At 50.4% G+C, this 26,247-nt stretch overlaps 8 protein-coding genes across 8 annotated transcripts; 7 read left to right on the forward strand and 1 right to left on the reverse strand.

Annotated features, from left to right (window-relative positions):
* Positions 1 to 6: 6 nt before the first annotated feature.
* Positions 7 to 1,230, forward strand: Z518_07219 (uncharacterized protein; the record flags this gene model as incomplete). The annotated part of the gene is made up of 1 exon (XM_013415348.1): positions 7 to 1,230. One exon carries the CDS (start codon positions 7 to 9, stop codon positions 1,228 to 1,230), a length of 1,224 nt encoding a protein of 407 aa, XP_013270802.1.
* Positions 1,231 to 4,124: 2,894 nt separating this feature from the next.
* Positions 4,125 to 5,546, forward strand: Z518_07220 (uncharacterized protein; the record flags this gene model as incomplete). The annotated part of the gene is made up of 1 exon (XM_013415349.1): positions 4,125 to 5,546. One exon carries the CDS (start codon positions 4,125 to 4,127, stop codon positions 5,544 to 5,546), a length of 1,422 nt encoding a protein of 473 aa, XP_013270803.1.
* A 621-nt stretch (positions 5,547 to 6,167) lies between these two features.
* Z518_07221 (uncharacterized protein) lies at positions 6,168 to 6,677 on the forward strand (the record flags this gene model as incomplete). The annotated part of the gene is made up of 2 exons (XM_013415350.1): positions 6,168 to 6,282; positions 6,370 to 6,677. The coding sequence occupies 2 exons, from the start codon at positions 6,168 to 6,170 to the stop codon at positions 6,675 to 6,677; spliced, it is 423 nt and encodes a 140-aa protein (XP_013270804.1).
* A 602-nt stretch (positions 6,678 to 7,279) lies between these two features.
* On the forward strand, positions 7,280 to 8,131 carry Z518_07222 (uncharacterized protein; the record flags this gene model as incomplete). Its single annotated transcript, XM_013415351.1, has 1 exon — positions 7,280 to 8,131. The coding sequence occupies one exon, from the start codon at positions 7,280 to 7,282 to the stop codon at positions 8,129 to 8,131; it is 852 nt and encodes a 283-aa protein (XP_013270805.1).
* Positions 8,132 to 8,313: 182 nt separating this feature from the next.
* On the reverse strand, positions 8,314 to 16,071 carry Z518_07223 (uncharacterized protein; the record flags this gene model as incomplete). The annotated part of the gene is made up of 1 exon (XM_013415352.1): positions 8,314 to 16,071. The coding sequence occupies one exon, from the start codon at positions 16,069 to 16,071 to the stop codon at positions 8,314 to 8,316; it is 7,758 nt and encodes a 2,585-aa protein (XP_013270806.1).
* A 460-nt stretch (positions 16,072 to 16,531) lies between these two features.
* On the forward strand, positions 16,532 to 18,270 carry Z518_07224 (uncharacterized protein; the record flags this gene model as incomplete). The annotated part of the gene is made up of 2 exons (XM_013415353.1): positions 16,532 to 16,548; positions 16,605 to 18,270. The coding sequence occupies 2 exons, from the start codon at positions 16,532 to 16,534 to the stop codon at positions 18,268 to 18,270; spliced, it is 1,683 nt and encodes a 560-aa protein (XP_013270807.1).
* A 2,059-nt stretch (positions 18,271 to 20,329) lies between these two features.
* Positions 20,330 to 22,801, forward strand: Z518_07225 (uncharacterized protein; the record flags this gene model as incomplete). The annotated part of the gene is made up of 3 exons (XM_013415354.1): positions 20,330 to 21,128; positions 21,178 to 21,469; positions 21,604 to 22,801. 3 exons carry the CDS (start codon positions 20,330 to 20,332, stop codon positions 22,799 to 22,801), a joined length of 2,289 nt encoding a protein of 762 aa, XP_013270808.1.
* A 570-nt stretch (positions 22,802 to 23,371) lies between these two features.
* Positions 23,372 to 26,041, forward strand: Z518_07226 (uncharacterized protein; the record flags this gene model as incomplete). Its single annotated transcript, XM_013415355.1, has 1 exon — positions 23,372 to 26,041. The coding sequence occupies one exon, from the start codon at positions 23,372 to 23,374 to the stop codon at positions 26,039 to 26,041; it is 2,670 nt and encodes an 889-aa protein (XP_013270809.1).
* Between the last annotated feature and the right edge of the window lie 206 nt (positions 26,042 to 26,247).

Raw genomic sequence — 26,247 nt, forward strand, 5'->3', positions numbered from 1 at the left:
GAACTCATGGATGAACCTGAAGAAGAAGTTATCAAGCTTCTAAGTGAGGATTTTGGCGACCAATCACGATACTCAGATGCTCACAACGCAGTTGCCACAACATGGCTCATCTCATTCCAACAAATCCGGAAATATCACCCACTCCCCGCACAATTTCTGAGTTTCATAGCTTGCCTTTGTGAAAAGAATATCCCGCAGCCTCTACTGCCAGAAGTCGGCTCGAAGAAAGATCTTGTTGATGCTATTGCCACGCTAAAGGGATATTCATTTATAACGAAGCAGACAGAAGATCGTGGTGGCAAAAATCATGAAGTGTTGTATGACATGCATCGATTGGTACGCCTTGCAGCTCGAAATTGGCTGAAAACAGAACGTACGCTTTCTGATTGGACGAAAGCCGGCGTTTTGCGAGTGGCCGAGCTCTTCCCGACACGAGACTATAAACACAAAGGGACTTGGACAGTTCTTTTACCACACGCCCAGCGACTTTGTGAAGATATCGAGGATCGAGATCTCCCCGAGCGATACCAGCTACTCGAAAAGATGGGCTTATGTTTTGTTGTCGATGGGAAGTACAATGAAGCTGTGAAAGCACATATTACAGTAGCACAGTGGAGGGAGAATAGTCTCGAGACTTCAAAAGAACAGATCCTGGGGGCGTACAACAACCTTGGAGAGGCATTCAACTTGAAGGGTGACCTCCCTGCAGTGGAGGTTTACCTCCAAAAGGCTCTTAAAGGACGGAAGGAAATCCTTGGGGCAGAACATCCCTCGACGCTGACCAACATGGCTAACCTGGCGTCGACGTACAGGAATCAAGGTCGATGGAAGGAGGCAGAGGAGCTGAATGTGCAAGTGACGGAGATGAGGAAGAGGGTGCTTGGGGAGGAGCATCCCGACACGCTGACCAGCGTGTCCAACCTGGCGTCGATGTTTTGGGATCAAGGTCGATGGAAGGAGGCAGAGGAGCTGGAGGTGCAAGTGATGGAGACAAGGAAGAGGGTGCTTGGGCCGAAACATCCCGACACGCTGACTAGTATGCGCAACCTAGCCTACACATTGAAAAACCTAAGTCGTGGCGAGGAAGCCATAGAGTTGATGACTTCCTACCAGGAACTGATGGTAAAGGTACTCGGTCCTTCAGATCACCGCACCCGAGGCGTACTTAAGACTTTGATGACATGGTCAGGAGCTGGGGATAATACGAGTTATCGAGGGCTGAGGTGTTAACCGTATGCCTGGAGCCCGGGTTGATAGAGGTGCCCCGAAGTAAAGGAAACGGAACGAGCTGCAATCTGATCTGTTACGTGAGTCGATTAGTGACTTATGATTTTTCTTCGCTAGTAGAGTGCGTTATAGCGCGGTAAGGATGCTTTGCAACAGCGTGTCGTGAAATGTACAGTATTTCATTTCATTCCATCTTTTAATTAGTGCTGCGCAATTAATCGCTGAAGCCTTTATACTGTAATATATCTTACACAATTACCCAGATCAAATTGCGCAGTGAGTTCGTCGGTGGGACAAGTACCATTCTCTTGCCGCTATAGTGTTGTCCTGCGTAGTTACCGTTTGAGGCATCTATTCAGTTGGTCACGAGACAATTTGAGATTCCGAATAATGATTCGTCGAGTGGACCACGTTTTACCATACAGGCAACAGATGACTCATCTACGTCTTGACATTTAATCAGAAGACGCAATGTGTCCGCAAGGGAGTGGGGGTTTCGGGAACAACTGTATTACAGATGAACACCTCGAGATAGTTAACTAAATCTCTTATTGACCTGTTAGGGCTGGGAGTTGTTGTCAAACGGATCTAATTGAATACCCTGGCTAATCGCACCCCCGAGGTGGTCCATAGACTGGATCCGATCAGGGGGGTGTTCTAGGGTGAAGATTCAATCATCTAATTCTAGGTACAAGGAAGAGACTCAAAGATGGGATGCTACGCAGGAAGTGCTGAAGAACCCCTGAACACGTAATCCTTGACACGCGATCCTTGGCACGTGGTCCCGTGACAAATTCCCCCCGAGGTGTGATTTTACGGAGGACTTGTCCTATTTCGAAGGTCTTTACAAGCCTTGGCGTCGCCACATATCACACCGCACCGTCATCGGATCCAATCCGTGGACCATGTGGCAGGGGGGCACCCTACTCGATAGATATCGATATCGAGATGATCCACGCATCGGATCCAGCCTGTGGACCTCAGACAAGCTCTACTAGTTACACTCGAGATGGATCGTAACCGAGCGTTAGCGGACGAGCCTCGATGTTGACGTGGTCCATGGATTGGATCCGATGGGTCGTGGTATTGCATCGGATCCAATGTGTGGACCACCTAAGACGAGCTCTTACTGATCACACTCGAAATGGCTCGTAACGGGGCGTTAACGAGATGATCCATGGATTGGATCCGATGAGTCGTGGTATTTCATCGGTTCTAGTCTGTGAACCACCCAGAGAAGTTCTATTAATCACACTCGAGATGACTCGTAACCGAGCGTGAACGGACAAGCCTTGACGTCGAGATAATTCACTGATTAGATCCGATGGGCCGTGGTATTTCATCGGATCCAGTGGATAGCTGGAAATCTTGTCTCCTAGAATTTTATGTCAGATAACCGACTGAAGTTTCAATCAGGCCGCGAATTTCATCAGTCCAGTCAATCAGGCAAGCAACTCGACATCAGTCAATCAGGGAGGCTGACGATTCTGTCAGTTAAATTGACTGTTTGGCCACGCAGATTTATTCACGGCCACCTGAGAGACAAGCCTAATACACCCCTGTTGATGACGACATCATTTTCCGACACAGCCAAACTCGACCTCCCGCCTTGCCTGGCAAAGATCCCTGTTTGAATCGTGGGCCGGACTGGGCTATGATGTAGATGGGTATCTTCAAAGGTACGAGTATCGAGTTCATCCTGTGGACAAAAGCGACGGTCCACCACCTGAAGTATACTCAATGTCCTAATGTCGAATGGCAACATCCTATGTCGATGCTGTGGGAAAATTATCCTACGGGGGAGTTAAAAATATAGCTGAAAACATGGACTAATCATTGTTAAGTGAATCTGAGTTGGTAATAGAAGTCGTCTATATGAATTCCTAATACAACTGTCATCAGTTCAGTCGGGAAAAGAGCGGTGTTTCTCTCTTGCTAGTTCTGATCCGAATCTCGATCAGTGCAATTGCCGCTCTTGTACCTTTGCATGAAGCCAATGCACGTGAGGCATCTCAAGTCTCGAAGCCTATTATTCTGTGCTCACACTGTCCAGTTAGATTTTATTCTCCCATCGATCGGAATGGCCAACGAGCTCAGTCATACAACAACGACGCTTGCTGAGAAGCGACCCGATACCCTCTCTAGGCATTCCATTGTTGATTGGCTAAGGCCCTTGCCACCGGAAAAGCTGGTCAATGACGAAGGCTGCATAGGCGCCCGAAGAGATTGCCGGGACTTTTGAAACGGCCCCTTTGACTGGGGGGCAGTGCTGCCGCCCTTTCGAATGACCACAGCCATGTTCGTGATGGCAGAGGTACTCCTCAAGATCCATAGATCGTGTGACCAGTTGTACTGGACCTCGCAGTTATGAGGGTGAGTGAGTAGATCTACAATGAATGGTTTTGGCCTACTCTGTCTCCTTCGAGTCAACACCTTCGCTACATGCTCACTATTTGTCTGTCTTTTTTGGTGCTTTCTGCCCCTCTGTCTGAAATTTCTGAAGGAGCGATGCGTCAATTATGGCATCCTTTCTTATCATCACGCTGAGAAATATGTATATGCCCCCCTTGAAACTGCCGATCACATCCGCGTCATTGAGCTGCTCCCTTCTCAACAGGAAGAGGACCAAATCTGCTGTCGTATCCATCACATGAGTCACCGTCAACCTACTCATTCTTATACTGCCATTTCATATGTCTGGGGCGATGATAATGAGGTGCTGAAAATTGCCATCTCCTGCAACAGACGATTGGCCAAATTGACTCCGAATCTTTCATTCGGCTCTCGTTCGGCTTCGCAGCCCAACCGCCAGCCGATTCCTCTGGGCGGACGCCCTCTGTATCGATCAAGCCCCGAGCCGGAGAGGCCTTGCTGAGAAGGAAGAGCAAGTTCGAAGAATGGATAGGACATTCTCCAAGGCGGAAGAAGTCATCATCGATCTCGGTAGTGATCTGGCTTCAGACGTTTTGGAGGGTCTGGACCACTACCACCACATTCCAGACGATATCTGGGACCGAGCTCGCGTGATTGTTCAAACAAAAAGCTTCCGGGCCTGTTTCCAGTTTCCCGAGCTTCCGGAGGTCGGAGACGCCTTCTGGCCTGCATATACTAAATTCATGCTCCGGCCTTGGTTCAGTCGTGTATGGATAATACAGGAATATGCCCTTGCGAAGAAGGCCAGCTTTCTCATCGGCAGTGAGATCAGACCCGGTTCTTACTTACCTCGAGGCATCATTCGCGCTTTACAGTACATGGTCTGGCTGTACCATTCTGACTGCAGGGAGCCCCATGAAGAAAAACCCAACGACGAATTCGCCAAGTGCGTGTGGGAGTTCGATCGACCACATACTTCCGCCCTTCTGATCCAGGAAGCCAGAGAATTCCAGCCCGGAGGGATGCCGCTCAACACCCTTCTTTGGCGCACCAAGCGATTTGACGCCACTGACCCAAGAGACAAAGTTTATGCGGTCCTGGGCCTTGTCGAAGATTGCGCGGTAAAGGACAGGATCTCCATTAATTATAGAACTAAGAGCATACATGGTATCGGTATGCAAGTCGCACAATATCTTATTGAATCCGGAAAAGGACCTTATGTTCTGTACAACTGCCTTGGTGTCCGGAGCGACAAAATGTCGTGGGCTCTTGTCTTGACCGATCCTAACATCGATGCATTTTCGGATTTGTATCGACCAACAGGACAGCTCGACAATTTGGCGTATCTTTCATGTGGAAGGAGCCAGTTTCAGTTTAAATGGGGACCGAGCCCGGTTGGCAAAAATTCCAAAGGAGCACAACCGACCATCGCTGAGCGTGTGAGAAGACTGGCCATTATGAACTATTGGATGCAGCCCGACCATGGCGGTGGCGGACCTGCACTCATCGTGCGTGGCTGCATTATCGATAGGGTTGACTCGAGAGGTCCAGCTCTACCATACACAAGTATGATAAAGCAAGATGACGTTACTGGCCTATCCTCCTGGCTTCCAGACAGCTGGGACTGGATGATATCTGTGCAGCAACTTCAACACTTGCCACTTGAAGAGTTTACCATGCAGTGCTGGCAGACTGCAATTGCTGATCTCATCATTCCGCCCGAAGGCGAAGGAAGGGGTTATGTTCGCGCCAGCAAAGAGGAGGTGACTCCGCTGTGTCTGAGAGCGATCGACAACGCAGCCAGATTTGTATCTGCTCAGCGTAGGAATGCAGTGAAAGAGTTTCGACCTACAATGCCTTTAGACGACAACTTCGAAAGGTATAACGCCATTCTCTCTGAGAGTTTCAGGTACAGCTTCGGCCGGCGGCTCGGAGTCACACGATAACCTGTTGTGTACCCAGAGAAACCCTGGATGGCGACTGGATCTCCATTATCCTCGGATGTCCCATGCCGTTTGTTCTTCGTCGTTTCCAGGACCACTACCGGCTGGTGGGATCCTGTTATGTCCACAATCTCATGGATGGGCAAGCCTTGGCTGCCAATTTCTGGAAAGAAGAGGACATCGAGATCTGCTGACGCCTGCAAGAAATAACCCCGCCAAATAAATGATTGGAGGGTGGATGCGATGAAAATAGGGAATCATAACATGCAAAACAGGTGAATGAATATATTTGGACGTTTCATACTCACTTGTCGTTCGACCACAGAGCCGAGACCGTTACCAATCGCCATCCCAGCACCGGTAGGGGGGCACCCAGGTATTAGGTTCTGCTTCATATGGTCGACCAACTTAGCAAGGCTTGGAAAGATCCCTGCTCGCCGAAGACGTCTCGGACGATCACCGACGTCATCTTCAAACTGTTTCGCCTTCCGTCCAACCACACCAGCCAGTGTGTGGACTATTCCCCCAGGACACCAGGTCCCTGCTCTGGGTCGTCGAATATGATGTCGGCGGTTGCCCGAACTCAGCAAACTTCTCTACTTCTATATAATCCCCGTGAGCACAATGGAGGACAACATCAAGGAAAACAGAACCAGCTTGAATGATGACACTGAAAATATCCATAGAGAAGGATCCGACGACATGCCACGAGAAAAGCAACCGGCAAAAGGACAGGAAGGTGAGTGAATGCCTTATCTCAATCTCTCCTGTTCTTGCCTCCCTCGAAATTGTATGCAACAGCCGCATGCTAAGTATTCTTGGAAAGGCGAACCATGGTACACGAAGCCCGAACTGATGGGCAACACAGTGGGCGACAGGCTGAAAGAAGTCCTCTCCCCCGTAGGCCAGCACGTGGGCCCAGTATTCTCGCATAGTGCACGACCTGTCGGTGGAGTCGTTGAGCCAACAGTCGGTGGAGTTATGAAGATGGGTAAGGGCTGGGGAGAACAACTTGGTGTGGGCTTCGGCAACCACGAAGGCGGTCCCGCCAATCAAATGGAAGCAGAGGGAGAGAAAATGAAAGAACAAATTGGTGGCAAAGAGCAGACTGCCGATAATCCTCTAGGTCTATAAAAGGAGGAGACATCGATTTCGGAAACGAGGAAGAGGAGAGTACTGACAGCGCTGGGTTATTTTTGCAAGATGTTATTTGTAAAGAGGAGGACACCTGTTGACGATATATATCGTAGAACGAATAGCCGGGATCAGTGATGAAAGAAAGGATGCCATGACGGATCAGAACGCTCTTTGCCATGAAGGCCCCTCTAGGAAGAGAAATCTGTTTGGTATTATATACGAACTATGTATTTTTGGACCGTGGAAAGTTGACCAATGAGTGGCGACAATATCTCGTCTTCACTTGCACGACTTAGATCCCTTGAAATGGCCATAAAATGAATCTAGCAGTGATACTTGAGCCACACCATCTACAGTCTTGGAGACGATGTAGACGCTCCTCGTAATCTACTGTTGGGGAAACCTCGTGGTACCCTGCGGAGAAAGGAGGAACATATCCGACAGATCGAACACTACCTAGGCCTCCGGATACAACTTCGAAAAGACGCAAAATCCGTCACTAGTCAAGAGTATGACACTTCACATCAATCGCTTTCATTAAGTCACACCCAGGAAGCAGCAAAAGAAAAACCGGCCAGACAGCCAAAAGAAGAAAAAGGATGAACTACGAAATCCCAAAACCTTCACGCTCTCTTGCCAACAAAGTGGCCATCATCACGGGTGCCGGCGCCCAGGGCGACGGCATAGGCAATGGACGGGCCTCCGCGATTCTCCTCGCCGACGACGGTTGCAGCGTCGTCTGCGTGGACCGCGACTTGTCCCTTGCGCAACGCACCGTGGAAATGATCCACGCCGAGGGCAAAGGCCACGCCATCGCCGTCCAAGCAGACGTCACTGTTCAGTCGGACTGCGAACGCATCGTTCAGACGACGCTAGAGAAGTTTCGTAGGCTCGATATCCTCTTCAACTGTGTCGGCGTCGGAGGCGCGCCCGGAACAGCCATTGACGTCGACATGGAAGCCTGGGCCAAGTCGATGGAAATCAACGTCTCGAGTATGGTAATGATGGCCAAGTATGCGATCCCGGCTATGCTGCGCAACGACCTCGACAATGGGTACAGAGGCAGTATAGTTAACATGGGCAGTGTGGCGGGGATTAAGGGCGGGACCCCCCATCTGCTGTATCCGACGAGTAAAGGGGCAATCGTCAACTTGACACGCGCGATGGCTGCGCATCACGCTTCGCAGGGCATACGAGTCAATTGCGTGTGTCCGGGCATGGTGTACACGCCGATGATGTACGCCGGGGGCATGAGCGAGGAGGCCCGTGAGGCCCGGAAGAATAGGAGTTTGCTCAAGACCGAGGGCAATGGGTGGGATGTCGGTTGTGCAGTGAGGTTTCTTGCGGGACCAGAGGCGAGATGGATCACGGGCGTGATTTTACCTGTTGATGCGGGTGTGACGGCGGCGGTGGGTACGGATATCCCCAAGTCGGCTAGTGTGAATGGATGAGATGGGAACGGTGCGAGGCTGAGACTGGGCTGATGCTGGGCGAGGTAACAGACGCGACGACATGAACGAGGGAAAAGATATAGAGAGCACAGGATGGTGACAATATCACGGAGAATCATGCTGTTCATTCTCATCGTTGCATCAACGCCGACGCTATGCATTCAAACACAACTTCACAATGGTCATCGCATCCCAATCTCCCTTCGTCTCTTCTGATGCGCCCTGCCAATCTCCTTCTTCCGCTCTTTTTTCCTATCGCTCTTCCTCTTTTTATCTCTGGCAGCCTTCTCCGGCTCGGCTACACGTTCAATTCTCCTCTTCGTCCTCCTCTGCTCCCTCCTTTCACGCATAATCTTGCTCACTTCCGTCAATGCTTTGACGTACTCGGTGTCTCCGAGCTTGTTCTGGACTTTCTCCATCACGTCGTGTGCGAGTTCAATGAGGTCCTGATATGTGACCGCAAACGTGGGATCTGCTGATCGAGCCCGGACGGTGTTGGGGTCGGTTAGGTGCTGTAGGGGTAGAAGAATGTCTTGGATCCTTGGTCGGGTCAGACTAGTCATCGAGAGAGTCGGAATGAGGTGAGAGAGCAGTGTCAATGATGATCGTTTTGGAAGAAGAGCCGCAGATGTGGGGGAGCTGGTTTCTGCCCGCAATATACGCGTGACTTGGTCGAGCAGGTATTGAATCGCGGGAATATCTTTGGTTTTTCTGGGTGCATCATCGTCAGAATCCGACTGCTCCTCGATTTCTGAGTCATTGTCCTCTTCGTCACCCGATTTGTCGGCCACCTCCATCATGAGCCCGTTGACATCCGCACATTGGCCTAGAAAGAGGAGATTTTGGACCATCTGGGCGCTGAGATCTTCACCCCCCTCCTTGCGCCTGAGAATTCGGGCACTAGTCTTTAAGACATTCAGAAACTCATCTGCACGCAGGTGCAAACCATGGTCACACGTCAGGGGGAGCGTCGAATGGTCTGTCGAAACACAGTGTCGAAGAAACTCGTGAATCAAGCTGGCGGCACCGCTTTGAATCCAGGAATTCTCGCGCTCGAGCGACTTCCACACTGGGGACCAAAGTTGCGTCTGCCTCTGGTTCAACACCGTATCGGGATGGGAATCCACCAATTTTGATAACAACAGAAGAGCTTGAAAGGGAAGCCCCCAATCATCTCCGTCGTCTGTCACCGGCGCTGAAAGTATTTTGGTCAGGTTGTCGCGAATGTGCCCGATCTCCTCACGTTCAAGGGGAGTTTCAGTGCGTAAAAGGACACCGTAAGCTTGCAAGCTGATCTCCTGCAGTGTCCGATTCTCTTCCTGTTCGACCCAGGACCTCAACGGCTCCAAAAGGTCTTTAACGTGGCTTCTGTCTGCTATGCGGAAGAGTTGGCCCAGTAAAACTCCAGCCAGTTCTCGGCAGCCTTGGTGGTCATCATTCGCCATTCGGAGCAGGACTGGAATGAAGAATGTCGAGATCAGGTTCTGCGCAGTTTCGCCTTTGATCCTCCCAACCAAGGTGTTGATGGCTTCCATGACAGATTGTCTGCCTTCTGGATAGTCATACTCGAGGTTTTTCATCAAAAATTTCTGCTGTTTCGCCCATCTCGTGGAACTTTGTGGATATTCCAGCAGGAAGTGAACATAAACACCTCGTGCAAGGTCTCGTGATCCCTTGGCCTGATTGGTCACCATCATAATACCAATCTTGTCGGCCAGCTCGTAAATCTCGGGCACTTGAACTTTCCGTGCCATGACCGCCCGAATAAAGTTGAAGGTTACTCCCTGCCGGTCCGGTTCTTCAATGTCGGGACTGATTCGATGCAAAAGATCAGCAATATCTAAATCTCTAACCTTGACACTCCTCCGTTCACGAAGGACGGCGGCGACCAGCTTCAACGCCGCCTGAGCAGCTTCTTCGTTGGTGTTTGTCGAGTTCTTCACCACTTTCACCGCCTCCATAACATACAAGGGGGTGTTTTCATCGAGTTCGGTCATTGGGAGCTTGATGATTGCAGACAATAAGCGTAATGCTGAAATCTTCACATCTTCTTGGTTTTCGATCAAAGCATCGCCAATGATGGGAAGAAATCCATGGACGTTCTCTGCTGTAAGAACGTCGTTATATTTCTGCAGTGTAGATCTCACGAGATCCAGGGCAAATTTAGTGAGCTTGTACAGCAGAGGGGATGTTTGTGCGCTGGTCGTTTTGTTTGTAGATCCCAGTTGCACCAGATATCTTTGACGACTTCTCTCATCCAAGGTGAGTGTCTCAGTTCGACTGTTCCCTTTTTGCTGATATATTGTTTGAATTAGCTGGTATGCAAACACCAATATGTCTCGCTTGTTTGCCACCGGGTTTTGTGACAATCCGACTCCAAGCCTTCGGAGGAGCTCATCCACCTGTCGAGCTTGCTTTGTCGTCAGAGTACCGAGTAAAAGGGTTTGAAGAGGCGAGGCTAGCTTCGACAATGTAGAAATACTTATGGTTCGCGCCAGCAACTCCATGGAATCGTAGCTTTTGCGGCTTTTGACCTCTTTCATGCTGCTCACATAATCCTGGTTGTCCTTCTCTTGACCCACTGTACCGAAGATGTCATCCATGATGACCATGACAAGTTCATCGACGCAGTAGTCCAATTCTCCAAGCTTGACGACAGGAGTAATCGCAACAAGAATTGCGTGAAGGGTGTAGGAGACGACATGCAACTGGTATCCTCTAGTCAGGGCTGTGCGCAGTTCTTTGAGGACAAATTGTAGGCTAGAGGGGCCAAGCTTCAGGACGATCTGGCAGAGGGCATTGCGTGCAACATCACGGGACTCGTGTGTTCTGCTTCTCAGGATCTGCGCAATGTCGAGGATTATTGGTGCGGCGACCATAGGGACCTCTTCTTGAGGCAGCATCGTGATAAGCTTGATCGCGGTGACCGCAATGGGAACTCGGAAACTTATCTCGGCCTCGTCTTTGTAGTGAACGAGTTCTGCAAGTTTGGGTATGAAATGCGTCCTCAGTTCATCTTCGACCACTCCATTATCGGGCAGCGTCTCGGCGAGATGTGATCGTGTGGGAGCGGAATGGGGGTCTTTTGCAAACATCAACGCGTCTGCCGCATATCCGAGAAGCTTGCTAGCGGCTTTTGAGTCGCTTTCATTTGCATCGATCTCGTTTTTGTACTTGCGAAATAACCCTTTGAAGTGCTTCCAATCGATCCATTGTAGCAAAGTCCCCATGGCAGTGATACTTTGGCCTTTAATGCTCTGAGCTGACTCATCAGTGGCAGAATCGTCAACAAACATTTCCAACAGAGGGATGAAAACCTCTGCATTATTTCGCGCACGGATTGCGCCCTTCTCGACCTCGGACGTGAGGCGGTGGATTGCTCGGACACGACGATGTTGCTGTATATGAAGAATGTTGGAGAAGAAAGATGCTTCTTCGTCGTTACCAACAAGGAGGACGGCCATATTCTCCAAATCTGGGTCATCACGAATATGCTGAACGAGAAGACCAAAAAGGGAAACAAAATCGGCTCTCACAAGCTCCGATTCGTCTTTGATACACTTTTTGGCTGAAGGAAGAATCGAATCTTTGATCAGAACGATCAGTTCTGGGATGTCGGCCGCACATGCTTTGATAATGAATTGCTTCAGGGAGCTGAGCGCATTGGAGCGAATGGAGAAATCCTCGACAGTCCTCATAAAGAAAAGCAGGTTGTATGTTAGTGGTCGCCATACAATACAGCTCCGCTCATCAACGTCCATCGAATTGATTGCTTGAAAAGCTTGCAGCCGCCTGTCATAGTCAATCTCGTCCAGGTGTTCTGCCGAAACAGCGTTCAAGTCGTGACATAATCGCGCTGGTTGCATAAAGATTTCCCGCAAATTCGATAAATTCTCCAGAATGTCACAGAGAACGCCACGATTGGGTTGGTCCTTGAAATAGTTGAACAAAGATGAAACCAAATTGAAGATTTTGGTTTGTAAATTCTCATCCACCACGGTTTCGCCAGCATTCAGAAAGTTGCGGATCGAGAGAAGCAGTTGACTCTTGATACTTGGGGGGGTTTTGTAGGCCGAATCACTGAGAAGGCCGGTTAACAAACTCACTGTATTCTGCTGAGACTTGGGAGAAGTCGCAAAATGTGGAATCCTTGGCAGCACAGAGGTTATGGCGCTCAGGATTTCTTTGGGTGGCTGTCTTTCCAGAAGTACCATGATCGCTTTCAGAAGGTCATCTGACACCGTGCGAAGCAGTTCGGCAGCTTTATTCGGGGTTATTGACTTATCTTCGGCCAGATGTATCCAGGGCAAAACGATCTCTTCCAAAATAAAAACCTTGACTTCCTTTTGCGCGGATGGCACAGTTAAACACTGCCAAAGCACATCGGGAACTCTCTCATCATATTCCCTCAAGTAACTAATGAGGTCGTTGAGGTGCACCCAAGACGCAAAAAGACGCAGAAGCCCAGATATACCTTGATTTGTCTCAGATGCGAAGTTCTCAAGACGGGGAGAGATGGCATTTCTGAAGAGAACCGGCAAATAGCGTGGCCAATCAATTCCTGGGCAATGCTCGAAGAGAAGCACGAGACATTGGAAGCCACTGCGTCTGATATTTCGGGACAGAGCTGATCCTGCACTAGAAGAATTGACGGGAGCATGATTCTGGTGCGACGATCTGACAATACAGAAAATGATTGCATCAACGACTTGCACGCCATAGGGTGCGAACTGGCTCTGTAACGTCTCGAGCATTGAGAGAAGCAATCGGAGAAATCCATATTGCTGATCGTCAGGAATCAAAATTGGGTCGGGCCCGATGCAGTCTGGCTGCAAAACTGCAGGCGGAATATTCTTTAGGTTGCCCAGCGCAATGTTGAGAAATGTGGCGATCTCGCCCTCCCGCATCCGAAACAGAGCACGGAGTATCGATTTTCTTCTCGCTTCTTGTGAGCCCGTTGTGCCTGCTCGGCCAACAATCAGACCAAAGATAAGTCTCAAAAGAATTGGGAGAACAGTATTGCGATCGTTCGGCTTGATGGTCGTTTGTTCCTCATCAACGCTCAACAACGTCTCTAGGTATGTTGTCGAGAACTTCTCCTCAACCACCTGCAGCAGTGTGGAGTCGTACTGAGTTAGAACGGGTTCTTTCCACGTGAATACCGCCTGCAGTGCTAGCTTTCTGATCTCACGATTTCCATTGCTTAAAAGATCAATAAGCTTGTCATACACCTCGCTGGATCTAAAAAGAACCCGAGGATTGACAAACTTGCCCAATAGTGTCAATAAGGCCCTGCGGTCTGAGAGTGACCATTCGGAGTCGTCCAATTCTGGGCTCATTGTGTGCGACGACATAGAAGCATCTGAGTTAGGCCTGTGTTCTAGCTGTCCACGACGCATCGGGGCAGCCAAAAATATTGGCACAAACAAACGAGACCGACGTTCCGCAGAGGCCGGCATCGCCAATAAAACGTGAAGGGCCAAAGTTCGACCGGTCACCGGAGTCCTTGTGCTTTCCCAATGATGTTCGTTTTCTGCAATTTTGTGAAGTCTTTCGCTCGAATTCTGAAAATCGTCAAAGACTGTATCACAAAGCTCATCGATTTGTGAAAGATTCATGCATTCGAATGCCGATGGCTTTACCTTCGTTTGCTCAGGATTCTTTCGGAGATTGCTTGCAAGTTCTGGCGGTGTTTGGAGCCATTGCATAGCTACGTCGATCACAGTTTCTTCGACCGATGTTCCTTCCACCATCTGTGCTAGAATGTTGCAGACTTCTTTCCTTGTTTGATCGTGGTAATTTGAGAGCAGGCCTAAAGCGAAGAAGGGAATCATATTCTGAAAATCCGAATCTGAAGCGACCTTGATTTGCCGCTGTGGAAGGCGTCTGAGAAGCATCGCAATTTGTCTAGCTTCGGCTGGAGTGTACGAAGTTCCCAGAATATGAAGCATTAGATCGATAGATTCAGAGATCCATTCGTTGAGGTCTGGAGTTGCAAGTAGTGAGAGCAGGCGCAAAGACTCCACTTTCAGTGATACTGAAGAGCTAAGCAGATTTTGAACCAAGATGTATCGGACACGTTGTAAAACACTGCTTTCAACGCCTTTGAAAGTAGCAGCCATATTGCACAGGCGGTTACTAGCGTGTAAAAAGGAGGGTAGTCGAAAATTAGTAGGGGAAGTGCCTAGGGCGAGTCGTAGGAGAGGTTTGATGCCAGAATCGTCATCGGGTAACATGTCAAGGTAGGTCTCAAAAGCCCAGCCCAGAAGGACGCGCCAACGCAGGTCCGAACCACTTCCGGTCTCGTTCAGCGCATCGGCGATCAACGATCGGTAAGCACTGAGGAGAGCACCGGCGCCCTCTGGGTTTTGACTGAAGCGAAGATTTCTAGCCAAGTGAACTCGTCCAGCGATGAGGTGCACGGGCCAAGCAACCAATTCCGAGGCTTTTATGGACAGTTGACCGGTGATGAAGTCCTGAAGCTGCTGTGGGCAGTCCATAGATCCGGTGGTTTTCTCTCCAACAGAGAGAATCCCATCTTGATGGAGTCTTTCCCCTAGATAGTAGACGCTGACTTCATCATCTGACCAACAGGTCACGATGTACTGTTGGAGTCGAGGAAGCACCAGAATGGTAAATCTTTCTTTTCCAAGGGTGGCACATAGTGTGCAGAAGCCAAAGAACTCACGCGGTGAAAATGTTTTCGTCGCAGAGTCCAATAACTTCTGTGACACTGGTAGTAAATGATCCATCGGAGCATACTGAAGAATTGTCGCCGAAACAGTTGCTGATCTTCGTTTTGTTTGAATCTCCATGCTCTCGGTCTGGCCGCAAGCCTCGGTGATTTCCAGAAAGGCCTGTATCACCTTAGTCCAATCAGGGATCCTCGAACCTTTTCTCGTCCCCATCACCACTGTGAGCAATCTAAGCGCGAATGACAGCTGGCCCGGTTGAACAGATGCCGCGCATTGTCGAACGCGGTCTAGCACCACTTCGAAGACCGGTTGAAACCCCACGCGGTTTGTCTCATGGATCAGTGCGATGAGGACTCCATCGACAGTAGGTCGGACGACCTCCTCTTCCATTGACACGGCGGTATCCAAAAGACAGCGTACAAGCGATTCAGAACTCGAATGTAGTTGTCCATCGATTCCTCGCACGCTTTCAGCACAAAGAGCTATGACCCCATTCCTGTATGGGTGTAGAGAGGCTGACCTGTCGTCTCGGGAACATTCTTGCATGAGGTGTTTCACTGCGAGGCTTAGCGGAGCCTTTCTTTTCGGATATAAGACAGCAGCCTTCCGCAGCAAGAAAGCAAGGGATTCCGCACTGAAACGAAGAATATAATCTTTCTTGGCGGACAGATATGGCGTCATAATGTTGAGAAGAGGACGTAGATCTCGCACGAGTAATCTAGAGAGATATTTGAACATCCAGGCCAAGCACGTGAATGACCATTCGATCACGTCGGCACTCTCATGAGTGGCAGCAACATGAGTGACCAATGTCACACTCCTCGCGAAGTATTGTTCAAAACTCTGACCAAGATCATGTGCAAGGTGGGCGAGAAGGCTCAGGAGAGGCTCCAAGGCCAGTGCATCTTTCTTTTCAATGTGTTGTACGAGCAAGTCAAAAATTGTGTCGGCATGGTGAAGCAGCTGCGGCAGATTTTCGCAGAGAGGGCTTGCTTTGTTCAAAAAGCTCGTGAATGTGTGTGACAAGTTCAGCTCGGCCCATTCCTCCAGTGATGTTCGGAAAAAGCTCTGAGATAAATCATTCTCATTATTCGAGTTTCTCTTCTCAACTGTATGGACAGGGTCAATCTTCAACCGAGAAATACGTTTCGTGAAGGACTCGAATCGGTGCAGGTTGCTTGAGGAGGTGAGTTTCTTCACCTTGCGAGGCGGAGCGGCTTCAAAGCCTGGGGAGATGGGGGCCATGACTGCCAGGGTCACCGTGAAAGAATTATTTTCATCGTGTGCCTATAGATGACTGGCTTCCGAACCGAAAGGAAGGTCTGAAAACTGAAAACAATATATCTTCGTGACTGAGACTTTTTGGAGTCTGAGATTTTCTCCCCCGCAATTTCCACGGTGGAGCATTCGTGGCAGCTTGCATTCCGCCAGTACTCCACCGTACACGAATTTGCCCCGGAAAACTTCACCTCTGCGCCTTACCAGACGTAGAATTTACATAACCTCTAGAGAAGCGAACGATCTTCAAAGGCTTGCAAGCACCAACCTGAGTCACATTACTCAGATCGTTGCTCTTGATAACCTCGGTCAGATGAATCCAGGGCCCAAATCTATTCCGAGGACTCGAGATGCAGATCTAGTCAACTTTCATGAATTTTATTCCGCCTCGATCTGACGAGTTTCATACTAGGACCAAGCCCTCAAAATGGGGATCGCAAAGATGTGAGTTGACCTTGAGTTGATTTGCCCGATCGTAATTACTAAGCTTCAAATGACAGTCTCGTGGTTGGAAGCATACAAGGCCAATTTAAGAAGGCATTCGCAAAGATCGCAAAGCTACAAGCGAAACAGAACTTTGCCTTGGCTGTTGTCGTCGGTGATTTCTTCAATCCAGACAGTGGTGAGGGCAATTCGGACGAGTTGGAAAGTTTGATCAAAGGTCAGATCGATATTCCTCTTCCAACATACTTTGCTGTTGGCGATTCCCCGTTCCCGGACACAATCAAGGTAAAGCTGGAAGCCGAAAGTGATATCTGCCCGAACCTCTTCTATCTTGGCCGCAAAGGAACCATGACTACAGCCGAAGGCGTGAAAATCGTTTCAATCGGAGGTCGACTCGTCCAAAATGAGGCATCAGTTACACAGAAGCTGGGCACGTGTGACCCGTTGTATCTGGACAACGATGCACGGGGACTTCATGGCGCACATTCTGCTCATATTCTCATCACGAATCAATGGCCCACCAATATCACCAACGGCTCCAAAATCGATGTTCCAGTGGGCGTGGATGGTAATTCAGGTACTCAGTCTATCTCAAATTTGTGTCAAGCGTTGAAGCCATGGTATCATTTTTCAAGCAGCCCCGGTGGCGTGTGGGAGCGAGAACCTTTCAAACATATACAGGACTACGATTCTCTGGAACAACCGGCTATGACCAGGTTCAAAAGCCTTCCTAGTGTATCTGCCCCGGCGAAGGAATGGATGACAGCCTTCACCGTGGACACATCACGGCCGCCAGCAACAGTCGACCCTCCACTCGATTCACCGTTCATCAGATCCTCACCACCACGAAAGCGACTTGCCACGGAAGATCAAGAGTCACGTGGACGATATGCTGATGGTGGGTATGAAGGACGCCATCACAAACGCTCCCGCAGAGATGCTCGTAAGGATCCAAGTGATTGTTTCATGTGCCTGAACAAGCCTGAATTCAAGACTCATATGGTGGTGTCGATCGGTGACGAAAGTATGGTCACGGTCTCGCGAGGCCCGTTGCCTTTACCATCGACGTTTCCGCAGCTCTCGTTCTCTGGCCACGTGATGATCATTCCCCATTACCACGCCGCAGACGAGTTGGCGCAAGGCAAGAGACCAGCCGAGGAGGTGGCCACTGAGTTCAAAGAGATGACCAGGTTCCGTAAAGCCCTCAGCGAAATGATCGGCTCGAAAAGTCAAGGTCAATTAGGTGCAATCTGCTGGGAAGTTAATCGCACTGGAATTCGGCACCATCACTGGCAATTGTTGGCTTGCCAGGCCGAACAGGTGAAGAAGGGTTTGGTGGAGGCAGCGTTCAAGGTATCTAGGGAGAGGAATCAGTATCCTCCTTTCGAAACCTGCGACCCTGATAGTCAGTTACCTCAGCGGTCCGACTACTTCCGCGTGTGGACTTGGGTGTCGGATCCAGTTGAGATGGCAGATCGTACAAATGGCGACGGCAAGAAAGACGTTGGGGTAACAAAGTCCATGTACTTCCCACTGCCTGCGGACCAGAAATTCAACATCTGGTTTGGCAGGGAGGTCATGGCAGGATTATTGAAGCTCGAGAACAGATTGAGCTGGATAGATGCCTTACTTCGCAAGGACGGTAGTGAGCAGTTGGCGGAGGAAGAGGATGCACAAGGTTTGCGAGAGGACTTTGAAGACTTTGATTTTGCGATGAAGTGAAGGATGATCTTTCGTGGAAAAAGTCGTTTAGGAAACTTTTCGTCTGAGCGTTGGGCGGCACAAGTATTGACCGGCTGCCTTTGATACATATGAGATACCCAGGGATTTCAGTGCATGTTTACAAGAAATGCAAATCTCCTGAAGCTGCCTCCATCTCTTCACACTCACCATATCGTGGTATTGCTGTTCCAAATTCACCAAGGCTGAAACATCCAGGAGAAAAACTCTCGGGCTGAATGATGCAATTGCAAGAAGGAATGTTGCAACTCGTCTGAATTTTAAACCGCTTTATCGTTCCAATCTCGTTTGTTTGAGATCATAGTCCTTCGCAAAGACCTGTGTCAGGTAAGCAATCATTTGCTCCTAGGACGTTCTACAATATTAACTTCGACTATGGGGGCAGCCTTGTTCTGCATCGAAACATAGATCTTGCCTTGCGACCGTGTCTGCGAATGGTCCCCTAGACAAAAAGCGGTAGAGTTTCTGGACTACGACACGTGTGCTCCAATTCGCTGGATTCAGAGGGACTGTCGGCGTGATATAATCTCCATCTCTGGAGTCTTATTCATCTAGAGTACCAGCGGTCTAGTGACGACTTGATAAGAATAAAAAGGCCTCTTTCATTTCCCGTCAACGGGTTGACAGCCTATCAATCTCCAGGTTTAAAGTGATCTCTACACGTGAAATATGTCTGTCACTGTAACCTACAAACGCCTCCGCTGGAACACGGGGAGTTATCATAGCACCATCCAATTTCGATCCTTTGGTCTTCAGCAAAACTTGCGAGGAAAAGCAGTTTAGATTGCAGCCCCTAGTATGATGGGCTGTGATTCAAGCTCGCCAGGTCCAGGTCCCTAGCCTCGCGCTCCTAGCTGGCCGCAACTGTCTTCTGCAAGGCGACGAATCCGTCCTGGGATGCACACAAAAACACGATGCATGGAGGACGCTAGAGGATCTCCTTGATGGTTTCGCCGACTGAATTCAGGGAACTTTACAGGCAATCGCGCAAACATCCCAACGAGGAGCGAAACAAATCAATGCAACAACAACAAAAGGAAACTCCATCGGTCCTGTTAGCGCAGGAAATCCCCAAAATATCGATGTCAGAATAGTTTGGAAGAGATGGTGAGACCCTGGAAGTGATCAACGACCACACAGACCTTACCGGAATGTGTTCGTTTAGAGAACCATTGCCGAGACGGATCAATCAGTTGCGATAAGGATCGTGTTACCCATCTCAACCATATCAGGTCTAGCAGCACTCAACCTTTGCAGTGTTAGAACACGTCGAGAGCAGCCAAAACCCGAATTGTTTTGGTGAAGGAATTACGAATTCAATTTTATTGACTGCTGTTGTTGATCTTTGCCCGCCACATGGGCCTATTTCCCCAGTAAAGGGGTCGATTTGACGGGCTGTCAACGGCGCGGGCACGGTAGGCCGGTCTCAGGCGTCTTGATAGCCGGAATTTTCGATTTTTGGGTTGAGGATGAGATTGCTCCATGCGACAAGTGATCCAAGAATCCATCCGCCAGAAATACTGAGTCAGCATCCATCCAATATTCTGTCCAAATAGCAGAGACTTCTGCGGAAGACACAATTCGGGCGCGGGAAAAGGCCAGCACACGGCCCAACGGATTCCAGTGACCACATACTCCGGGCTCCTTTGATACGGGTGCGTGGAGCTCTCGACAGACAGCCGAATCCAAACCCTATACGAAAGCCATGACATTAGCCTTCTCTCCGACTTGACGTCCTGCTCCTTTGATGAAAGGGATTTGACTGGTGTCTCCAGATCTGCAGAGCAAATCACGCAATGGCCTCAATGGATTCAAAACCATCGCCCTGCCTCACCGCTGCCAACCCGTCTACTCTACCATTCTTCTTTTCCCAGCCTGCATATCCCACTGGCCTTGGAGGGTTTTCTTTCCCTCGTCCACTCCTTGGACCCTGTCTCTCGCTACGTTTCTGTGGCAGGCAACTGAAAATTCTCCCCGCCGTTCCTTTCCCAGACCCGGTTATAGCTATTGTTTGCTGTTCATTTTGTCTTTGACCGCCGAAATGAAATTCACCAAGTCACCGGGCCTTTTGGCGCTGGGTCTGGCAAGAAATGCAGTTGCGGATAGCTGGCCCGCTTCAGCGTCCTCTGCTTCGACGACTGTGACCGGTTATCTCACCTGGGCAACTCTCACAAGCACTGTTGCCACCACGACCACCTCGACCGTGATTGTTGATGCCAATGGCAAGCATGTCCTGCCTCCCGCGCCGAATCCCGCCGCCTCATCAGCACCAGCAGACGATAAGCTCGTAGAGCTAGCTTCCGGAACAGCTATTGGCACTTGGACCGCTGCTACCACTGCCGCCGTTGATCCTGCTATGCATTCCGATGGCCACTGGATTGATTGGGCCAACGATGTGAGGACGATCGGCACCGATGGTGACGTCTTCACTTGGGCCGGTGACGCTCCATCAGCTCCCCCCTTGGTGTCCACTCCCCCTAACAACAGCGCGCCCAAAAACTCATTGCCCGAACCGGGCTCACCATCATCCAACGTGACCACTCCCCAAGAGGGCAACGGTGGTGGTTCCTGCAACACCGCTGCCGACCGAAGCAAGTGGTGTGGCGGATTGAGCACCAGCACCGACCACTACAACACCAATTACTCAACTGGCCGGACCTGCTCGTACGACTTCACCATTACCAACACCACCATCGACTTCGACGGCAGCGGTGCGAGGATAGCCTTCGCCATCAATGGCCAGGTCCCAGGGCCCCCGATTGAATGCAACTGGGGTGATGTCCTCCAGGTGACCGTCCACAATGAGCTGCAGGACAATGCTACCACCATCCATTGGCACGGTAGGGATTTTTCTTTCGTCCACCAAAGATACTAACACGCTTACTCCAGGTATCATGCAGAAGGATTCCAACGACCAAGACGGTGTCCCAGGTATCACCGAGTGCGGCATCGCTCCTGGCTCTTCTAGAACTTACACTATGAAACTCCGCCAATATGGAACTGGCTGGTACCACTCTCACGTCTCGACCCAATATGGCGACGGTGTCCGCGGACCGATGATCATCCACGGACCTGCCACGGCCAACTACGATATCGACATGGGCACGGTCATGATCGACGATACTTTCAACGTCACCGTTGCTCAACAGTACGAAAGAGTTGCGCATACTGGTCCGACTGGGTAAGTCACAGCCTCGACGATGTTGATTATCTATGCATTTCAGTCTCGTCCCAGCTCCCATGGTCGACTATCCTTGGCTATTCAATTCTTTAGGACATTCCATACATGAAATGCTAATTTGTGTTCATCTCTAGTACGGTCAATTACCTGCTCAATGGCAAGAATACCAAACCCGACCTCTCTGCCGGCCAACATGCTCTGTGGTCCGTTCAGCAGGGCAAGAAACACTTGTTCCGTCTAATCAACTCAGCCTCCCAGAACATGTACTCGGTACACTTTGACAACCACGTCATGACCGTCATCGCTGCGGACTACGTCCCCATTGTGCCTTATACTACCGAGTGGCTCAACATCGGTATCGGCCAACGATATGATGTCGTCGTCGAGATGAACCAGCCAGTCGCCGGCTACTTCTTGCGTGCTGTCACCCAGACTGGCTGCCTCAGCAGTTGCGCCAACAATGGTCTTGGTGATGCTAACGGTATCATCCTGTACAAGGGCGCTGAAGCTACCCTCCCCACCTCGACTTATGGCAACAAGACTCCCGCCGACTTCGCCATCTGCTTGGATGAGCCGATTGCCTCTCTGGTTCCTTTCCTCCAGAAATCAGCTGGCACAATCGACCAATTCGCCGCTACTGCTTCCACCTTGCCCGCCGGTAACGTGGCGCAAGTCTCGACCAGCGACGACGGCACCGTTTTCCGCTGGTTCATAAATAACGGGGCTATCAACGTCAACTACACCCAGCCAACTCTTAAGGTCTTGGCCGAGGGCGGTGGCAGCAACAGCCCACTGATTTCCAACCCCGTCACCCTCAACGTGGCCAATAAGTGGGTGTACTTCGTCATCCAGAACCAATTCTTCGCCGCCCACCCAATGCACTTGCACGGCCACGATATGAGTTTGTTGGGTCAGGGCACCGTCGCCTGGGACCCCAGCTTGATCTCGACCCTAAACTTCGAAAATCCTCCTCGTCGTGACACCGCCATGCTAGTCGGCTCTCTAGGCCCGGGCAACCCAGCCGGATATACCGTGATTGGCTTCGAGACCGACAATCCAGGTGCGTGGCTGATGCACTGTCATGTTGTATGGCACAGCGACGGCGGTCTCGCCCTGCAATGGATTGAGAGACCAGACGAAATTCCCGCGTATGCCGACAAGCAGACATTCCAGGACGAATGCTCGGCTCTCAGCACCTACGAAGCCGTCGACCCTAGCCACCGCACCCACAGCTCTGGCTCGTCCGGCTTGAAGCGCCGCACTTACGTCGACCCTTTCCTTGAGGCCCGCTCTGATAATGTAGTGCGTCTCTCCGAATCCGTCGAGAAGTAGTATCTCGACTCCAACCTCAAGCATGATCTCGGAATGGCTACAAGCCATGATACATGCCTCCACCACACCATGCGCGGGACTTTTGTCCATGACGTTCGAATTTACGAGGCCGCCAAGAACGGAGTTTTTGGTTCGGTGGTATTGGCAAAGGTAGAACAAATCGTCCAAATGGAAAATATGATACGATCTCACCTATAACTTTGTAAATCTATCCCGTCCGTCGTCTTCGGGATATTGAAGGGGTCATTTCTCGGATTCCGGTTTGTTCTCTTTCTCATGACCGATTCCCAAAAATATTGTTGGGTCTTGTCGAGCTCTTCCAAGTCGTTGTAGCGCACCCCCTAATCATGCCATCTGTGGCGACTCTGGTGACCTTTCGATGGGTGTTGTCAGGAATACGTGTAGATGCCCAGAAAAGGACTTCAAGGATATGGTCATGTGACCTCGTGAGCGCGTCGCAACGCGGTGACGCGTACCTCGGAAATTCTAGCTTCGCGCGTCTTCACTGAATTCCATTCTTCCATGGGCATCGAATTTCACTTCTCGATCTTGTCATCATTTGCTTGTACCATGTCGACAATCGCATGGACCATAACCAGCACGAAGCATAAGACGAAATCGACAACCCCGGCATCTCGAAAACGGCAGCAACTCAGTGGCATTCAAGGCAGGTCCAACACTCGACTCACAAGGAGTCAACAGACTCTGACCCAAGCCCAGTGGGTAACTTGTCTTCCTCCTAGCTACAATGAAGATGATATGCGACCTCTAGAGTTCAACTTGGCGCAAAAGGTCCCATCGAAGAAGGATCCTCGTTCACTGAAGCAGCGCGATTCCACTTTAACCCAGATGGATTTTTTCAATTTGCCGTCGCCGGGCGATCAGGAGATAAATGATACAATGCTTCGCCCTATCACTGAAGCCAATCGATGTAGCCCAATCCCACAGCTTGACGGAACCTATAACAGTCCCAAAAAGCACAGACCGCGCAAGTCAATCTCGACCGCAGCGCCATCCAAGCGGAGGAATACGACAGCCAATCCAGAAAGTCGAGAATACCAACCTAGAACAAGGAAGAGGAAGGCTGATGCCACTGAGCACGAACACCCGGTCTCTCGAAGAAGGACATCTACACGTCTCGCATCGAAGAATGAAGCGCTCACAGATCCGGTCGAAAACTTCAATTATTTTGAGGAGGCGTTGACGGAGCATTCACAAAACCCCCAAAAAGTCCACGAAGAGGGGAATCTCAATTCCATCATGGAGATTGGTGACTCCGATGATGACGGCGTTGAGGAGGCCACCCCGACCACCGTTTCGGAGCGGCGATCCATTGTTTGGCCACAAACTCCAAAGAAAACCCGCAGCATCGTTCCGTCAAGCCAGTCTCCAGAAAGCTTACCTCCCAGTACTCGAAGAACGGACCGAAATGCACATGCAACTCCGGCATTGTCTCGGCGGACTCCGCTAAAGGAACGACCGGTGAATATTCCTCCGGTGGATCTTTCCAAGAGTTCTTTCAAAAAGCCACGACAAACTCTCAAGCGTGTGTCGCCTAAGAGCAAAGTTGTCGTTTTGAAACTTCCGAAGCGAAAATCATCTCGACAGATTTCCCGTGTTGAGGACTCACAGGCAGACATTTGGTCCATCCCTGAGTCTTCTTCGCCCGAAGAACTGAGAGACAAAGCGAAGCCGACGAATTTTTCCGCGCCTCGAGCGGCCCATGGGTCGTTGAGTGACGCGGAGATCCCAGCCAGCAGCCAGAGACGGGAGGCCCAATCGAGTCCACCAGAGGCTGGCACCCAGGATACGATACCAAGTCTCGGTGGATCCGTAACGGAGCAGAACGCTCGTGACACCGAGACCGAAAGTACGAGAAATCGGGGAGTTACGCGGGTGGTTTTTCAAGAGCATCCAGACACTACCGCCGTTCGAGACTTTGCCTTCAATCCTATAAATCGGAAAATTGATGAAGAAAGCAATGACGGATGGGTACAAGTTCCGTCATCTCCGAGATATTTGGAACCTAGGCCAGCAACATCCAACAGCACGGAACAAATTATTCAGGATGATGTTGACGACCATGATTTTGGCTCCCTAATCGCCAATGATACACAATTCAATATCCAGGTACAGCATCGTATATCTTCGCCGCCTCCTCCAGCTAGGCCGCAATCTCCGGAGCAGTTGGAAGTCCCTGTTCCGGCCGCTTTCCGGACTCCCCGTCGACCGTTTACCAGCCTAAGAGACACTGCTTCCCGGGCGGCTGTTCTTGATGATGAAGCAGCACCACAATCACCCCTTCCACTACCCAGACTCGTTGAGCAGTCTACTGGGAAGGTTCTGCCAAAGCCTACCAGGCCACCCAGTGATGATGATTCTGATGAGGTAGCCCTACCCAAACCCGCTCGGATCCATCGATCAAGCACCCAGGCCTCAACCACCAAGGTGCCTCTCAACGATGTGTCGCAGCAGCTATCCTTATCTCCACTGCCATCGACGAAGTCCGTAACTCAGAAATCGATTCGACCTGCCTCCATGCCACATCCCTCGCAGATCTCCACTCAGGAAGCGACACAAGGGTTCTTACACATGTCGTCTTTCCCCCAGCCAAATGGCGAAGACGACATCGACAACAAGCCTGAGAATATCACGGTCAAGGATTCCAGTTCCTGCCGAGTTCAAATGAGCCAGTTGCCTCAATACACCACTGAAAACCAAGCGCCCCTAAACGTCGGTCTGAGCCCGAATGAAGTTCTCGACACTGAAGACGAAGAAGACCTCGATCTCGACCCGCCTTCACTTCCACAACAACCCGCTCGACTCTCATTCGACCATTTCAACCCTAAATTCCCATCACCCAATCGGGCGAAGATTCGCGTTGAAGTCCCTGCAGTGGTGAAAGGAAAAGCCCCAGAACAGGGCCAGCAAGAAAATGCTACGCATGAGCCAGAAATTTCTCCATCCCATTTACAAGGCCGCCAACCCCCGCAACCTGTCGAATCACCCATTCAATCCTCCTCTTCCCAGTCAATTTCGCCTGTGTCTTCACCAAACCTGCCTCCTTTGCAGAGACAATATTCCCCGATCCCGGGCTTCAACAACGAGACACAATCCAACTTTACGCAGAGCGGACATGTTACTGCAGCGTATATCCATCGGCAGCGACAGGCAGGTATTTTGCCAAAATGGTTTGTCCCAACGCCTTATCAGGTTCCGGGGTATACTAGGAGGAAATGACGTGATATGATACCTCATTTTTCTTGCATGGTCTATCATGGCGGAGTCACCGTGGCATACGTTGTAGTATATTAGGATGGGGGAGCTACCAGCGTTCGAACTTTTCGTGTATTTCCATCTGGACTGCTGGAATGGAATAGGGGTTCAGCTTCCTTTAGCATCCGCACGGACTTGTGTCGTCGAAAGGGACTGCGGGGACAAAAGTG

This window comes from Rhinocladiella mackenziei (genome assembly GCF_000835555.1).
Source record: "Rhinocladiella mackenziei CBS 650.93 unplaced genomic scaffold supercont1.5, whole genome shotgun sequence".
Lineage (NCBI taxonomy): Eukaryota > Fungi > Ascomycota > Eurotiomycetes > Chaetothyriales > Herpotrichiellaceae > Rhinocladiella > Rhinocladiella mackenziei.